Below are 17,121 nucleotides of genomic sequence, written 5' to 3'. Positions count from 1 at the left end.
TAAAGGCATATATTGTAAAACACCATGAACATTATCCCATGACCCTCCAAAACACAAATCTATCCAAACATATCAACATTAGATGATTTCATGGTAAATTAATTTACTAAACAGACGAGCTGCGAAACTAAAACCTGTTGCCGGATTGGGAAGGATGTCGTTGGATATAGGAACGGATGTCGCCGGAGAGAGTGATAGATGGAGATGGAATGAGTTGCGATTTAGGGATTTAGTTTATGATTTCAGTGTTATATACCCAAAATTTCAGTGTTGTGATTTACAGATTCTCGTTGCGATTTACGGATTCTCGTTGCGATTTACGGATTATCGTTGCGATTTACAGATTCTCGTTGCGATTTACGGATTATCGTTGCGATTTACGGATACGCGTTGCGATATACGGATACGCATTGCGATTTACGGATACGCGTTGCGATATACGGATACACGTTGCGATTTATGTGTTCGCGTTGCGATTTTCATATTCGCGTTGCGATTTTGGAAAATCGCAATGCGAATTTGTACTATCGCATTGCGATTTTCAAGAATCGCGTTGCGATTTTGGAAACTGATTTGCGATTTTGGGGATCGCGTTGCGATTTTTATTTCGCGTTGCGATTTTGTTGGTCATTTTGGCAAATCCAAAAAAAGTTGGTTAAAATCGTATATTATAACTTTTTTTTGGTCACTGAGGCGATTTTCTCTAAAAAAAATACCCAATAATCAATTCAAGACAATATCCATTTATAAAAAAATACAATTCTGATTAATAAATATGTTTACTAATAGAAATACGCTCTGCATAAATATGATATTATTATATCAAATATTATTACTTTTTTATCTATCATGTGATGTATTTTTAAATAGAAAAACTAGTTATAAATTAATTTAAAAAACTAAAATTTTGTTGAGGGATTAATTTATAATGTTTTAAAATAAAACGTAAATAACTAAAAGAAATGGAAACATTGGGGAAATAAGTACGAATGTGCGTTGACCGTTAAGCAACAAAATAGGGTTTCAATGCACTACACTCGCCCAAGTATAAAAGCGTATTTTTTCCCAGTCCTCTCACAAGCCCTAGTTATTAGCGGGCGGAAGCAAAGAGCCACATGATCTACACTTCTTCCTCTAATCATGGTCAGATCACTTTATCTCTACTTAGGCTTCTGATTCTTTATCAAAACTTAGTACTTTTGTTCACAAAATTGATCACTCCAAGCGTATCTCTATTGTTTTGTAGACCTTCAAACGTCGGAATGGTGACCGCAACAAGCATGGCCGTGGCCATGTCAAATTCATCCGCTGCTCTAACTGTGGCAAATGTTGCCCCAATGCAATTTTCATCTATAATTTATGATGGCTTTTCTTTTCCGTTTTTGATTTGTTTTTTCATTGTTTGGAATATTAAAGGATAAGTCGATCAAGAGATTTCTTGTGAGGAACATTGTCGAACAAGCTGCTGTTAGTGATGTCCAGGAAGCCTGAGTCTATGACTGTAATTTTCATTTAATTTCTCAATTACATTCCAACTTTCTCGTTTCATTGCCTATGTTGAAATCATTATTTGGTCAATCATGTGTAGCGTACACTCTGCCTAAGCTGTATGTGAAGATGCAATACTGTGTTTCATGTGCGATCCACTCTCATGTCGTGAGAGTCCGATCCCTTACTGACGGGAGGAACCGTGATCCACTCCAGCGCTTCATCAGGCGCAGGGTATGTTTTTCTTTATAACCCTTGATTCAATGCTTCCCGTATCTTGCTAACAAGTATTTCGATGATCTTGTGATGTGAATGAACGCTGCTTGACCATTCCTTGCTTGGATTGATTATTGTTTTCTTTCATCTTGTGGTTTGATTATGGTAAAAGTTATATTGTTGTTATATTTGAAGGTATGATTCCTTTGCCATTTGGTGTAGTGTTAATGGAGTTTCAGACTCGCTATAGAAAAGCTTCGTCAATTTATGTCATAAACGTGTTTAAACAATGATAGCACGCCTTAAACACGGTTAAGACTCGATCGAAACATGGCAATTTAACATGTGATATATGTACTAATTAAGTTTTATGTTATAAATTATGTCTTAGAACGTTTTTACTAGACTTTTGTGGTTGCTTATTGATTGTTACTTGGGGATCATTGAGAGGGTTTATAGAAAGAATTTAGCAACAGCTGAAATTTAGAGACTGTAACACCCATAACCTGTATAATTATACCTATATAGATTATAGATGTCACCCGAATTTGTAAAACCATTTTCCAATTCATAAGTGATTTAAAATTTATTTGCTTAAAATAGTAAATGATATTATAAAAATAGCATATCATATAAATTATGTTTCGTTATAACAAATTTAATTCAAAAGATTTTTTATGAATAATGTCGTGAATAGTGAACAGTGAGGGTATCAATTCCTGTAGCAGGGTATCGGCACCCATAAAATATTTTGGAAATTTTCTTAAAACGTAGGTACTATTCATTACTGTTTATTGTTACAGTAACTGCTACAGTAACTTCCGAAAATACATAAAAATTCATAAAAATTTAACCTTTCTTCACTATAAAGTTACCATTTTGTTTCCAAATTTATTCATCAAAACAAATAGAAGATTATTAATTACATGACACTATCTAAGTCAAATTCCATCATAGGATATTTTACTGATATTGAAATATACTCCTCGATGCTTGATGTCACTTTGAACTCTTTAACCCACTACTGCTTTTTACCTACGTGTGAAAATCATCACATGCTAAGTATATTGTCACGGGCTAGAAACTTGGGTCAGAGACATTGGTGTAAGCGTCCGATAAAGAGGTTCAATACGAAGTATCTGACTTACCGAGACCATTAGACTTAGCCCAGTTCTTGGAGAATGCTTAACAAGTCCGTGAAGGATCTATTCTGAGGCATCCGAGAGAAGTGACGAGGGCGATGGGGGCAGTTTTGTCAAGGCTTGTGGATTTGAACCGAGACATGTGTACAGATATATGTAAGAGAATAATACAGACTATTGGGCTTGCCTAGAACCATCAGATTATGCCCGTTCCTTGGAGGATTCTAGAAGGATAATGTTAGGTGGGATTTCCTTAATTTAAGGGAGGTGGGAATCAATCTTAGCCCTTCATGTAAAACGATCTTGGCCATCGATTGAGAGGGAACTCAACTATAAATAGAGAGTTCTCCTCATTTGTAATCACTTATTCCATTATTCTCTTTGTGAGAGAGTAATATAACTCTGAGGCATTTGCTCTATTCTTTCTGAGTTCTTTGTCCTTTGTTCTTGTTGCCTATCTTGGTGGCAAGGAGTAGCCACCTTCGTGTTAGTACTTTCATACGATAGTCCGACCTTGTGGTTCGGAGTAGCCACGTTGGTGTTAAAACTTCCGCAATCCGAAGCCTTGAGGGCTTGGTTCCAACCTTTATGAGTTTGCATGCTCACTAGGCTTGGGTAAGGCTTACTTAGTCGCAGAGAAGATTGAGGAGCGTCAAGAAGCGTCTAAGGCCGCACAACCCGTCAGTCATTGACTCTGATATTTCGATGGTTTGAGGCGTCGAAGTTTTGAGGGCGTGACAAGTGGTATCAAAGCTAGTCGTTGTGGGCAAATAACGATCGTTTCGACCGTGTTAGGTGGAAGGTACGAAACCGGGTAAGTTTGTTTTACTTACTGTTCAATCAATTTACATTCGTAATTGAGTTGGCAAAGTTAATTAAGATGGGGCACAAGAAAAAAGGAGTTTCCGCACGCAAAGGCAAGGAGTGCCATGGTGGGAAACGGGAAGAGAGTCCGGTGGACTTGAGAACATCATCGGTGTCCAAGTATGAGGATGCCATGATGAGTTCACAAGAAATGCTTGAGGCAACAAAAGCACACCAAGGGGAGCCAGTTCTCAAAGTAGATAGGCTCGATGGTGACGCTGAAAGCATGTTCGAGCGAGGCAACACGTTCTCTCATGCAGACGAAGAGAGTCTTGATGAGGAACAAGAAAAACTGACAATCGACGAGAAATGGGCCTATTTGATGGAAGGTTTGGCTTTCCACACACAAAGGTTCATCAAGTTAGAGGAAATCTCAACTTTGTGGGAGAAGAGGGTCGGGACACTTGAACAATCCAAGGATGAGGTCAAGGAGACCCAGGGTGTCGTGGAGTACCGCTTTGATAAATTGGAGTTCATAGAGGACATATTCAAGGACGAGACGCAACGAGTTCTCAACGAGTTGGAGACGGTTCGAGAGAGTAATGCCAAAGAAGCCAAGGTAACGAATTTGAGGAACGAGGTGGATAAGCTCAAGAGAGAGCTACTCATATGCAAGGGAGAAATGAGTGAATGGGGTGCGCTCAAGACCTTCTTGGAAGGACTTAGACCAAGGGTGATGCTCGGGGGAGAGCAAGAAAAAACCCAGAGACTTTCGGAGGCCATAGTTGTAGCCGGAACGCTGACAAAGCTTGTAGATGTCAAGCCAAGTAGCAATATGTCGTCCAGACTCATGCCCAGGGATAGTGGCAATAATGGGGGAGACCGGGAATAGGTGCAGTGGGGAGATAGTAGAGAAAGCTCTTTGAGTGGCCAATGTGAGTCAGCGACTGTTCGTAGCCAAGGAAAGCCATCGGGAAAGAATGACAAGGTTAAGTCCGGTGTGAACAAGAAGGGAAGCAAGGAAAAACTGAAGTGTTACTTCTGTGATGGTCCTCACTTGATTAGAGGATGTCCCGAGAAGCGTCACCTTGCAACCATCATGAGGATGATGGGAGAAGGAGAAGTAGCGAGAGTTGGCAGATGCACAAGTAAAGCTGCCAAGTTAATAAAAAGACTTGGTCCGGTTGAGGGGATCAATACGACTAAGCAAGGATTAAGACGAGGCAAGGCTGCTGAGGTAAAGACAGCCGAACCCAGAGGAAAGCTCGATGCGATTGTGAGTGATAAAATAATCAAGTCAGGAGCAAGCCTTGGTGAGGTTACATGTTCCAAAGTAGCCGAATCAAGGGGCAAGCATGGTGCAACTACAAGCTGTCAAGTAGTTCGCCCAAGATCGAGACGTGACGAGACTGCCTGTGTCAAAGCAGTCGAGCACAGGAAAGGACCCGGTGCGATAGTTAATGATAAAGCCTTCAAGCCGAGGGTGCAGAGTGAGCAAGTTCGCTCACAGTATGCCAAGATGAAGGCGTGGTCCAAGTTGAGACGTCTCAGGCATAAGGGGATACTTAAAGAGTATGTGAGTCGATTCAGAAGACTCATGCTCAAAGTCCCGAGTTTGACTGAAGAAGATGCGTTCTTCACCTTCATGTTCGGATTAAAGCCATGTGCGAAGAGAGTGTTGGAGCAAAGGGAAATCAAGGAGCTGTCTAAAGCCTTGATAACCGCCGAATCCATCAAAGAATTTGGAGTCAAGAAGAAGACTTCCAAAGCAAAACCTAAAGTCGAGAGTAGCGGCAGGAGATTCCGCGATGAAGGCAAGTCAGAATATGAGGAATGTTGTTCCTCGAGTGGCAGAATAAGTCAACTCAATGATGAACCAGACGGTGGATATGGGGAAGATGTGCGTAGTCGTGGCACAAGTTCAAGTGCCGAAGATGCTAAGCCAAGAGTAAGAGTCGAGCAAATGAGAGGGCGCAAACTTAAGATGCCAGAAGTGTTGCAAGACTACCCAATGGGATCCGAGTTATCCAAGGTGATGGATGAGCCCAGGATCGAGTTATCTAGAAAAGAGGACGAACCAATGATCGAGGGGGTGTTGAGACTTAGCTCAGTACAATTCATTTCTGTCAAGGCAATTAGAAGCCAAATGCAGGAGACACCACCCATTTCAAAGGTGTGAAGTGATCTCCAACCTTCGTGCTAGAAGGGAGGATACAAGAAGGGGCATCGAAATTTGCCGTGAGAAAGTGTCGATGCATGGTTGTGCAAAGAACTCCAATAACAAGGGTTCAATGCGGGGAGTGTCAGACTTCATGGAGCAAGAAGGGCTGACGTAAATTGGAGTAAATGCAAACTAATCAGAGGGGAAGGTACATCTCAACACTATTTTTGTGTTCTTTTGAGTTTGATTTGTCGTTCTAAGCGAATGTATGTCAGGCAAGACCTAACTTTTGACCCGGAGGGAACAAAGTTTGTATGGGATCCAAGAATTTGCCGCAGGGCCGGGAGGGTCCAAACTGAGACAAATCAAGACTTGTAGGAAAGAGTTCCTACGGTAGAGATGTACTTGTGGGTGTGCTAGCCCATCTCATCACTTGGTGGCAAGAGCCAAAGCAAACACAGCCGTTAGTGGAGGTGTCAAAAGGCAACCAAGTTGATGTGAAGTATGGCGTGAAAGATCGTGAAGTTACATGGGACAAAAACCAAGGCAAGCAATTCGTATGGGAGGATCGAAACAAGCCAAGGCACTGAAGAGTATCCAAGATGGTGTTGCCCAGGATCGTCGAGTACAGCGACGAGGGCGTCGCTAGGTTCGGTGGGGGAGAATGTCACGGGCTAGAAACTTGGGTCTGAGACATTAGTGTAAGCGTTCGACAAAAAGGTTCAATACGAAGTATCGAACTTACCGAGACCACTAGACTTAGCCCAGTTCTTGGCGAATACTTAACAAGTCCGTGTCTTCACTAGATATTTTGAGGCCTGCACTATGTGCCTTCTCTTGAAACTCTAGTGCTACCTAATATGCAACTGCTAGACTCTATGACATGCCATTAATACCAATGATCCTCAATAACATACTTGGGCTTATAGTCAATTTTATTCGATCCATCCATACCCACAGTATTATTCATGATAAAAATCATATATGTTCATGATAACATCATATACAAAAATCAGTGATCAATGCATTTTATAATCAACCTTTGACATATTTAGAATATATCAAATATATGATAAATGACATAAATATCATGGCAACATAAACAACGTCGACTTATCGCAAGTCTTCCTGATGATGTATAAAACATCCATGTATAATTTCATGCATGTATTGCACTCACCTTGACACTTTATAATTTCCAACATATGTGCCTCATTATTATCCATAATAACCCTTTCTTTTTATACTCGAATTGCTTTGAACACCGAGTAAATCACAATCTGTACAAAATATAGATTCATACCTATATATATGTTAGTATTGTACTAACATAAACATATTTCCAAAATAACTTCCATAATCATACTTCAAACTATTCACCAACAACTACTTTAACTCTTATTAATTCTTTTTAATATTGGAACCAAATTTTCCAATTTACACAAAATGGTCCTTCACCATTTTGCCACTTAAAATTTCAATACAAAAATTATAGTATTGAAAATATTACAATTCAAATGCTTTTACAAAAGCATAACTACATTTAAGTACCACAACTATGCAAATGTTGTACTTAAATCACAAATCTTTTCAAACTTTAAAAATAGTCATATTTCACATCTAACACTCATATCAATTTCCAAACAACAATTTCCAGCATAGTACATAAATTATATAACACTTACACAACAACCCATCAATTTTCCATATTCAAACAACTCGCACTACCTTTAAAGAATCAGTATTCTGTATTGATATACACACTGGAATTTAATTTCGTTTATTCCGTTGAAAACTAGACTCGAATATGAATCTACCCATATAAAGAAATCTTTCTAATTAATTTTGTACAATTTATGGTGAATTTTCAAAGTTGACCAACAGAATCTGCTGTCCGATTTTTTTCTGACCTTTCTTTGGTTAAAAATTCATATCTTTTTGTATACACCTTGAAATTGATCTTTGTTTATTTTAAACAAAACTAGATCGATATATGAACACAAATATATAAAAATAACCTCCAAATTATTTTTATATAATTTTTGGTGAATTTTCAAACCCACTGCTAAATTCAAAATATAAACTGTTTTCTTTAACCTCATCCTTAGGTTCTTCATCAATTCTTTAAAATCACTTAACTCTTCATAACCCATAATACACAAGAAATCAACATCTCCTTCATCAACTCAAGATGAACTTGAACACTAACAATATTATCATGCAATATTGGTACCAAATGATAGCGTTTTTCGCATATAACAATTTTCTATTTTCAGCATACTCAAAATCCTAAGGAAATTGCTTGAAAACTAAAAACTGAACCTTAGGAGAAAACCCACGCAGTTTTGGAGAAGAATATGAGAATGTGAAATGAAATGTTAGGTACATTTCATCTCAATTTACATTTAATCTAACTTTAAATGAATAAAATATTCATTCACTTGAGATAAGACCAAATCACCCTTAATGAATCTTCCTATTCACTATAAAACCAAGCCACCTCATCCTTATCATATTACAAAGTCAAATATGAATTAATTTGACTTTTATTTATGAAATTCCCCTTGAATTTTTAAATCTTGCGTTTTAGTCACTAAATTCCACTATTTCGATTAAATCTGAAAAATTGCACATTTCCTACCAAATTTCTCTAACTAAAATATTACAATAATATTTCCAATCATTTTATAACATCCTTCAAACTTTTGTAAAATTTCAATTCGATCTAAATTTCCGATTCCTTACCGACTTTAACCCTTTCTAATTTTTCTTTACTAAATTTCCAAATCAAAAAAATATAATTTCTATAAACGTCACTCTCAAGAGTGAACTATCTATTTATGAAAATCAAATTCTTTTTTGGAAATTTATCACTTAATTCCCTAAATATTTTCCAAGTTTTATACTTTGACCATCAAATTTTCAAAATTTGCATTTTGGTCATTATCTAAATTTTTTGGGTATTACAATTCTCCCCTCCTTAAGAAAAGTCGTCCTCGGATTTTAAAACTTTCCATGAAAACACTAACTCCCTTTTTATAAGGATTGAACTTTCAATTGTAAATTCGTAACCCTAATTTAGGGTTGTACTGATTGTTAAGACATGCCCACGCCTTAACTATAGACTTCTTCTGCGATAACTCAAGATGAATAGGATGTACTCGCCTTATGTTAAAACCTCTTTTGGTCTTGCCAACTTTTTGAATTCCGATTTTTCCTACTTAATTTGAGTATTTTGTGAAGATCATTTTAATCATTAGATTTGGAAGCTATTTAATCCAAATCTTCAATCTGATATGAAGATGTGTAAATATTATTTCTTCATATCATTTTCTCTTTCCCAAGTAACATCCTCGACATTATGATTTTGCTCAATCACTTTGACTAGAGAAATCATCTTGTTACTCAGTTCTTTAATTTCTCAAGCCAAGATCCGCATTGGTTCTTCTTCATATATCAAATCTGGCTGGATCTTAATTTTCTCTGATGCAATGACATGTGAAGGATCTGATCGATACTTTCCAAACATCGACACATGAAAAACATTGTGCACTTTGTCCAACTCTGGATCTCAATTACCCCCAAAGTTAATGCTAACTGATAAGCCATCAGCCTAACTCTTTTTAATATTTGCATAAAGTTTTGGGTACTTGATTGAATTTCAGTACGATCTTTCATCCAAAGAAGGATGGTAATTTAAAAAGTACTATTTAGATATTATAAGATATGATGAGTGCATGTGTGATTGATTCCAAGGAATCATGGGAAAAGAAAAGTATTTGATTTTAGTAGAATTTTCCTACAATAACAGTTATTAATTGAGTAATAAGATGGCTCAATATGAAACTTTATATGGGAGAAAATATCGAACACCATTGAATGTGTTCGAGTTAAAAGATCAAAATCTTGTTGGCCCAGATTTATGGAAATAGGTTGAAGATAAAGTAAAGATAATTCAAGATAATCTCAAAGATAATATTTGATCAGCATAAGTCGCTTTGGAAAAACAAAATTTTGTGTTTTCAGTGCAAATGAAAAACTAAGTGTGTAATACCCCAAAAATTTGGATAATGACCAAAATGAAAATTTTGAAAGTTTGATGGTCAAAGTAGAAAATTTGGGGAAACGTTTAGGAAATTAAGTGATAAATTTCAATTTCCTAAAAAGAATTCTATTCCATAAATAGATAGTTTACTCTTGAGAGTGAGGTTTTATAGAAATTATATTTTTGGATTTAGAATTTTAGTAAAGAAAAATTAGAAAGGGTTAAAGTCCGATAAGGAATCGGTAATTCGGATCGAATTAGATTTTTATAAAAATTGGAAGGATGTTATAAAATGGTTGGAATGATTATTTTAATATTTTGGATCAGAGAAATTTGGTTTGGAAATGTACAATTTTTTAGATTTAATCGAAACAGTGGAATTTAGTGACTAAAACGCAATTTTTGAAAATTCAAGGGAATTTTAGAAATAAAGTCAAATTAATTCATATTTGACTTTGAAATATGATAAGGATGAGTTGTCATGGTTTTATGGTGAAAAAGAAGATTCATTAAGGGTGATTTGGTCTTATATCAATTAAATGAATATTATATTCTTTTAAAGTGGAATGAAATGTAAACTAAGATGAAATGTACGTAACATTTCATCCAAATTTGTTCAACTTCTTCTCCAAGCAGACGTTGGTTTTCTCCTAAGGTAAGAGAAAGCTTCAATTCAATTTTCAAGCAATTTCCTTAGGATTTTGAGTATAATAAAAATAGAAGATTGTTATATGTGAACAACGCTATCATTTGGTACCAATATTGCATGATAATATTGTTAGTGTTCAAGTTCATCTTGAGTTGATGAAGGGGATGTTGATTTCTTGTGTTTTATGGGTTATGAAGAGTTAAGTGATTTTAAAGAATTGGTTGTAAGAATTGATTAAGAACCTAAGGATGAGGTTAAAGAAAACAATTTATATTTTGAATTTAGCAGTGTGTTTGAAAATTCATCAGAAATTATATAAAATAATTTGGAGGTTATTTCTATATATTTGTGTTCATATATCGATCTATTTTTGTTTAAAACAAACGGGGATCGATTTCAAGGTGTATACAAAAATATATGAAATTTTAACCAAGGAAAGGTAAAAAAAAATCGGACAGTAGATTCTGCAAAACAGATTCTGTTGGTCAACTTTAAAAATTCACCATAAATTATACAAAAATGAATTACAAGGAGTTCTTTATATGGATAGATTTGTATTCGAGTTTAGTTTTCAACGGAAGAAACGTAATTAAATTCCAGTATGTATATCAATACAGAATACTGATTTTTTAAAGGTAGTGCGAGTTGTCTGAATATGGAAATTTTAGAATTTAAGTGGAAAGAGATTTGAAGATGAAGAGTAATGTTTAAATGTTTGAATATATTTTTGGATGCTTGGAATTGAAGATAAATGGTAAGATACCATTTTGAATAAATTAGAAAAGTTGGTGTAAATGTTAAAGGGAATTAATAAGTGTTAAAGTATTTGGTGGTGAATAGTTTCAAGTATATTATGGAGTTAATTTGGAAATATGTTTATGTTAGTACAATACTAACATATGTATTATTATGAATTTGTGAATTATACAAATCATGATTGATTTGCGATTGAAGCAAGTCGAGTATAAAAAAGGTTTATTGTGGACATAGTGAGACACATATTTTGAAAGATATAAAGTGTCAAGGTGAGTGCAATACATGCATGAAATTAGACATGGATGTTTTATAGATCATCATGAAGACTTGCGATAAGTCAACCTTGTTTATAGCAGCATGATATTATGCCATTTATCATATATTTGACATATTCTAAATATGTCAAAGGTTGAATATAAAATGCATTGATCACTGATTTTTGCATATGATGTTATCATGAACGTATATGATTTTTTATCATGAATGATATTGCAGGTATGAACTGCCCAATGTTAAATGGTATTGATATTTTTTGCCATGGATGGATCAAATAAATTTACTATATGCCCAAGTATGTTATTGAGGTTCAGTGGTATTAATGACATTCCATAGAGTCTAGTAGCTGCATATTAGGTAGCACTAGAGTGTCTAGAGAAGGTACATAGTGCAGGCCTCAAAGTGTCTAGTGAAGACACGGTACAAAACACTACGGTGTACTAGGTGGGTAAATCCCGACCTTAGCACTACGGTGCATTATTAGGGGAGCAAAGCTCGACCTCAGCACTTCGGTGTAACATTTGACTCCTATACCGGGTTCCTCATATAGTTATACTATGGGCTATGATTTATGGTTTATTGGTTAATAAAAGATAAACTGGAAAATAAGCTTACGAGCTTATGGAATAATGACAAGTATATTGGTAAAATAAGCTTACGAGCTTATGAGATTAAATGGTAAGTATATTGGTAAAATAAGCTTATGAGCTTATGGGATAAATGGTAAGAGATTTTATCTTATTTTGATAATTTACAAGCTTATGAGATAAATGGTAAGTATATGAGATAAATGACAAGTATATTGGATATGCTAGTAATATGATAAAATGGCATTTTGATTTTTAACATTGAAAATCATGCATGAATTGTATTGCATTGTTATTGTTTTAATTGCCTCACTAAGTATATACTTAACGTGTGATGATTTTGACGTGTAGGTAAAAAGTCAGTAGTGGAATAAAGAGTTCAAAGTGACATCAAGCATCGGGGAGTATATTTCAATATCAATAAGACATCCTATGATGGAATTTGATTTAGATAGTGACATGTAATTAATAATATTCAATTTGTTTTGTTGAACAAATTTGGAAATAAAATAAAAATTTTATAGTGATGAAAGGTTAATTTTTATGAGTTTTATATGTATTTTTCGGAAATTATTGTAGCAATTATTGTAGTAGTGAGCAGTACCAACGCTTAAAAATTTCTAGAATGCTACAGGGGTACCGATACCTTACTATAGGTACCGATACTCTCACTGTTCACTATTCATAAAAAAATCTTTTGAATTAAATTGTTATAATGAAACATAATTCATATGATATGATATTTTATAATATCATTTACCATTTTAAGAAAATAAATTTTAAATAAATCACAAATTGAATTGGAAATGGTTTTTGGAATTCGGGTGACATCTATAATATGTATATGTATAATTATATGAGTTATGGGTGTTACATTTATACCTATACAGATTATAGATGTCACCCGAATTTGTAAAACCATTTTCCAATTCATAAGTGATTTAAAATTTATTTGCTTAAAATAGTAAATGATATTATAAAAATATCATATCATATAAATTATGTTTCATTATAATAAATTTAATTCAAAAGATTTTTTTATTAATAGTGCCATGAATAGTGAACAGTGAACAATGAACAGTTAACGGTGAGGGTATCAGTTCTTGTAGCAGGGTATTGGTACTCTTAAAGCATTCTGGAAATTTTCTTAAAACGTGGGTACTGTTTATTGCTACAATAACTGCTACAGTAACTTCCGAAAATACATAAAAATTTAACATTTCTTCACTATAAAGTTACCATTTTGTTTCCAAATTTGTTCAACAAAACAAATAGAAGATTATTAATTACATGCCACTATCTAAGTCAAATTCCATCATATGATGTCTTACTGATATTGAAATATACTCCTCGATGCTTGATGTCACTTTGAACTCTTTAATCCACTACTGACTTTTTACCTACGCGTGAAAATCATCACACTTTAAGTATATACTTAGTGAGGCAATTAAAACAATAAACAGTGCAATACAATTCATGCATGAATTTCAATGTCAAATTCAAAATGTCATAAAATCATGTTACCAAGATATCCAATATTTTTTCATGATCAAAATAAGATAAAATCTTTTACCATTTATACCCTAAGCTCGTAAGCTTATTTTACCAATATACTTACCATTTAATCAGATAAGCTCGTAAGCTTATTTTAACAAAATACATACCATTTAATCCCATAAGCTTGTAAGCTTATTTTACCTGGTTACCATTATTTAATCAATAAATCATAAACCATAGCCCATAGCATAACTGTATGAGGAACCCGATATAGGAGTCAAATATTGCACTGAAGTGCTGAGGTCTGGATTTATCCACCTAGTACACCGTAGTGTTTTGTACCGTGTCTTCACTAGACACTTTGAGGCCTGCACTATGTGCCTTCTCTAGACACTCTAGTGCTACCTAATATGCAACTGCTAGACTCTATGGCATGCCATTAATACCAATGATCCTCAATAACATACTTGGGCATATAGTCAATTTTACTCGATCCATCCATGGCAAAGTATATCATTTAACATTGGGCAGTTCATACCCACATTATTATTCATGATAAAAATCATATATGTTCATGATAACACCATATACAAAAATCAGTGATCAATGCATTTTATAATCAACCTTTGACTTATTTAGAATATATCAAATATATGATATATGACATAAATATCATGTCAACATAAACAAGGTCGACTTATCGCAAGTCTTCCTGATGATGTATAAAACATCCATAATCATACTCGAATTGCTTTGAACACCGAGTAAATCACGATCTGTACAAAATATAGATTCATACCTATATATATATTAGTATTGTACTAACATAAACATATTTTCAAAATAACTTCCATAATCATACTTCAAACTATTCACCACCAACTACTTTAACTCTTATTAATTCTTTTTAATATTGGAACCAACTTTTCCAATTTACTCAAAAAGGTCCTTCACCGTTTTACCACTTAAAATTTCAATACAAAAATTCCAGTATTGAAATTATTACAATTCAAATGCTTTTACAAAAGCATAACTACATTTGAGTACCACAACTATGCAAATGTTGTACTTAAATCACAAATCTTTTCAAACTTTCAAAATAGTCATATTTCACATCTAACACTCATTTCAATTCCCAAACAACAATTTCCAGCATAGTACATAAATTATATAACACTTACACAACAACCCATCAATTTTACATATTCAGACAACTCACACTACCTTTAAAGAATCAATAATTTTTATCGATATACACACTGGAATTTAATTCCGCTTATTCCTTTGAAAAGTAGACTCGAATACGAATCTATCCATATAAATAACTCCTTCTAATTCATTCTATACAATTTATGGTGAATTTTCAAAGTTGACCAACATAATCTGTTTCGCAGAATCTGCTGTCCAATTTTTTTCTGACCTTTCCTTGGTTAAAAATTCACATATTTTTTTATACACCTTAAAATTGATCCCCGTTTGTTTTAAACAAAACTAGATTGATATATGAACACAAATATATAAAAATAACCTCCAAATTATTTTTATATAATTTCTGATGAATTTTCAAACCCACTGCTAAATTCAAAATATAAACTGTTTTCTTTAACCTCATCCTTAGGTTCTTCATCAATTCTTTAAAATCACTTAACTCTTCATAACCCATAATACACAAGAAATCAACATCTCCTTCATCAACTCAAGATGAACTTGAACACTAACAATATTATCATGTAATATTGGTACCAAATAATAACATTTTTCACATATAACAATTTTTTATTTTCAGCATACTCAAAATACTAAGGAAATTGCTTGAAGATTGAATTGAAGCTTTCTCTTACCTTAGGAGAAAACCCACGCAGCTTTGGAGAAGAAGATGAGCATGTGAAATGAAATGGTAGGTGTCGTAACCGGTTTTCGTCCGGGCACGAAATATTAAAATTTGGCGGGGAAATTAATATTAATAAATAATTTTGAAAATAATTTGTGAGTCGCCATCGGCCTTTTTGGATCAGGTAGGTCGAATACCTAAAAATTATTTTTTAAAAGAGTTTTAAGAAAACATCAATTAAAAAATTGAACTGATCTGCGTTTTATAACCAAAAATTCATTCTTTTTAATAATAAAAAGGGATTCGTGGTCGGTTACGTTTAGGGAAGGATTAGCACCCCTACAACGCCCAAAATTGGTACTTTTTAATTATAAATTGTCTATTATTAAAATTTAAAAATTCAAAAATATATTTAATTTATAATCTTATAATTTCAAAATTGTAAAAAAAAAAATACTTATTTAAAAATATCCGAAAAGAACTTCTAGGTGCCTTAAGACAGCTCTTTTCTTTGATATTGATAAATATTAATTTAAATAATATTGTTTAATTTTAAAACATCAGAATAGGACATCCAGTTGTATTAAGACTGTCCTTTTCTTCGATATTAAAAATAAATATTTAAAAGTTAATATTTATTATATATATTTATGAATATATATCAAAATATTTAACAATATAATAAAATAATAATTCTATTAAACAATATATTTAAAAACAATAAAATAAATAAAGACATATAAAATTAATAACTAAATTATAAAAATAAAACTAATTACTAATTACTAATTAATTGAAATTATAGGGTTTAAATATATTTTTTTTATTTAATAATTTAGTGACCAAAGTGTAATTATTTAAAATTCAAATTTTATAATAGAATAAATTTAAAATATGAACTAGGGATTAAAAAATTACTTATTAAAATTAAGGGATTGAATTTGTAATTTATCATAAATATATTATTTTAATAAAAAGGACTAAAATGAATAAAATTAAAATTCAAAGACTAAATTAAAATTATTATGAATTCAGTTTAGTGACCAAAATGTAAAGTTTACAAGTACTAAGGACTACGGACGGGGTTTAACTTTTCTATAATTACGCGCATAGTCCTTCCCGAAACGACGTCGTTCGGGAAGGACTATAAGAGTCCCAAACCGGCTGGCCCGAAGGGCCAGCCATTTCATTTTTTCCTTTTTTTTTCTTTTAGCAGAAAGAGAGAGAGAGAGAGAATTCTCTCTGGCCTCTCTCTAGATTCCCTCACCGGAGGGAATCCGGCAGCCGTCTGCCGCCGCGATTTCTGCCGCCGGCCACCGTTTCCGGTGGCCGGAAAAAATATTTTTCATCCTAAATGTAGATCGGACCGTCCTAATGACGGTTCCGATGTTTTTTTTCATTAAAAGGCTCCCAATCGGAGCAAATCTACAATAATACCTTCGGCTTTTCGAAGTTTTGGTGAGATCCGGTGACGGTTGGGGCTCTCCGATGACAGGGTAAGCTTTTTGTCTCTCTTCTCTCTTTTTCCTTGCTGTGGTTGATGCTGACTGAGATCGTTGGTAGTTTTATATCTCTCTCTATTTTCCTTCTTTTTTTTTTCTTTTGGTTCTGTCTCTGTCCTTCTGTCTCTGTCTCTCCTTCTTTTTTTTTTCGCAGGTGGGGTGGTGGC

The 17,121-nt window shown here is 33.9% G+C and overlaps 1 protein-coding gene and 1 long non-coding RNA gene across 2 annotated transcripts in view; both read left to right on the top strand.

The window, feature by feature from the left end:
* Positions 1-1,086: 1,086 nt before the first annotated feature.
* On the top strand, positions 1,087-1,758 carry LOC120128819. Its single transcript, XR_005516668.1, has 3 exons — positions 1,087-1,143; positions 1,247-1,501; positions 1,589-1,758. It is a non-coding gene; the product is annotated as an uncharacterized LOC120128819 (long non-coding RNA).
* A 4,144-nt stretch (positions 1,759-5,902) lies between these two features.
* Positions 5,903-17,121, top strand: part of LOC120128671 — a 30,546-nt gene continuing 19,327 nt past the window's right edge. Inside the window, exons 1-2 of the mRNA XM_039146308.1 lie at positions 5,903-5,982; positions 6,087-6,185. Of these exons, the coding sequence (XP_039002239.1) occupies positions 5,903-5,982; positions 6,087-6,185 (179 nt within the window). The remainder of the gene's footprint in view (positions 5,983-6,086; positions 6,186-17,121) is intronic.

The sequence above is a fragment of the Hibiscus syriacus genome, unplaced genomic scaffold (assembly GCF_006381635.1).
Source record: "Hibiscus syriacus cultivar Baekdansim isolate YM2019G1 unplaced genomic scaffold, ASM638163v2 tig00110482_pilon, whole genome shotgun sequence".
Lineage (NCBI taxonomy): Eukaryota > Viridiplantae > Streptophyta > Magnoliopsida > Malvales > Malvaceae > Hibiscus > Hibiscus syriacus.
This window is presented reverse-complemented; position numbering and strand designations above follow the sequence as displayed.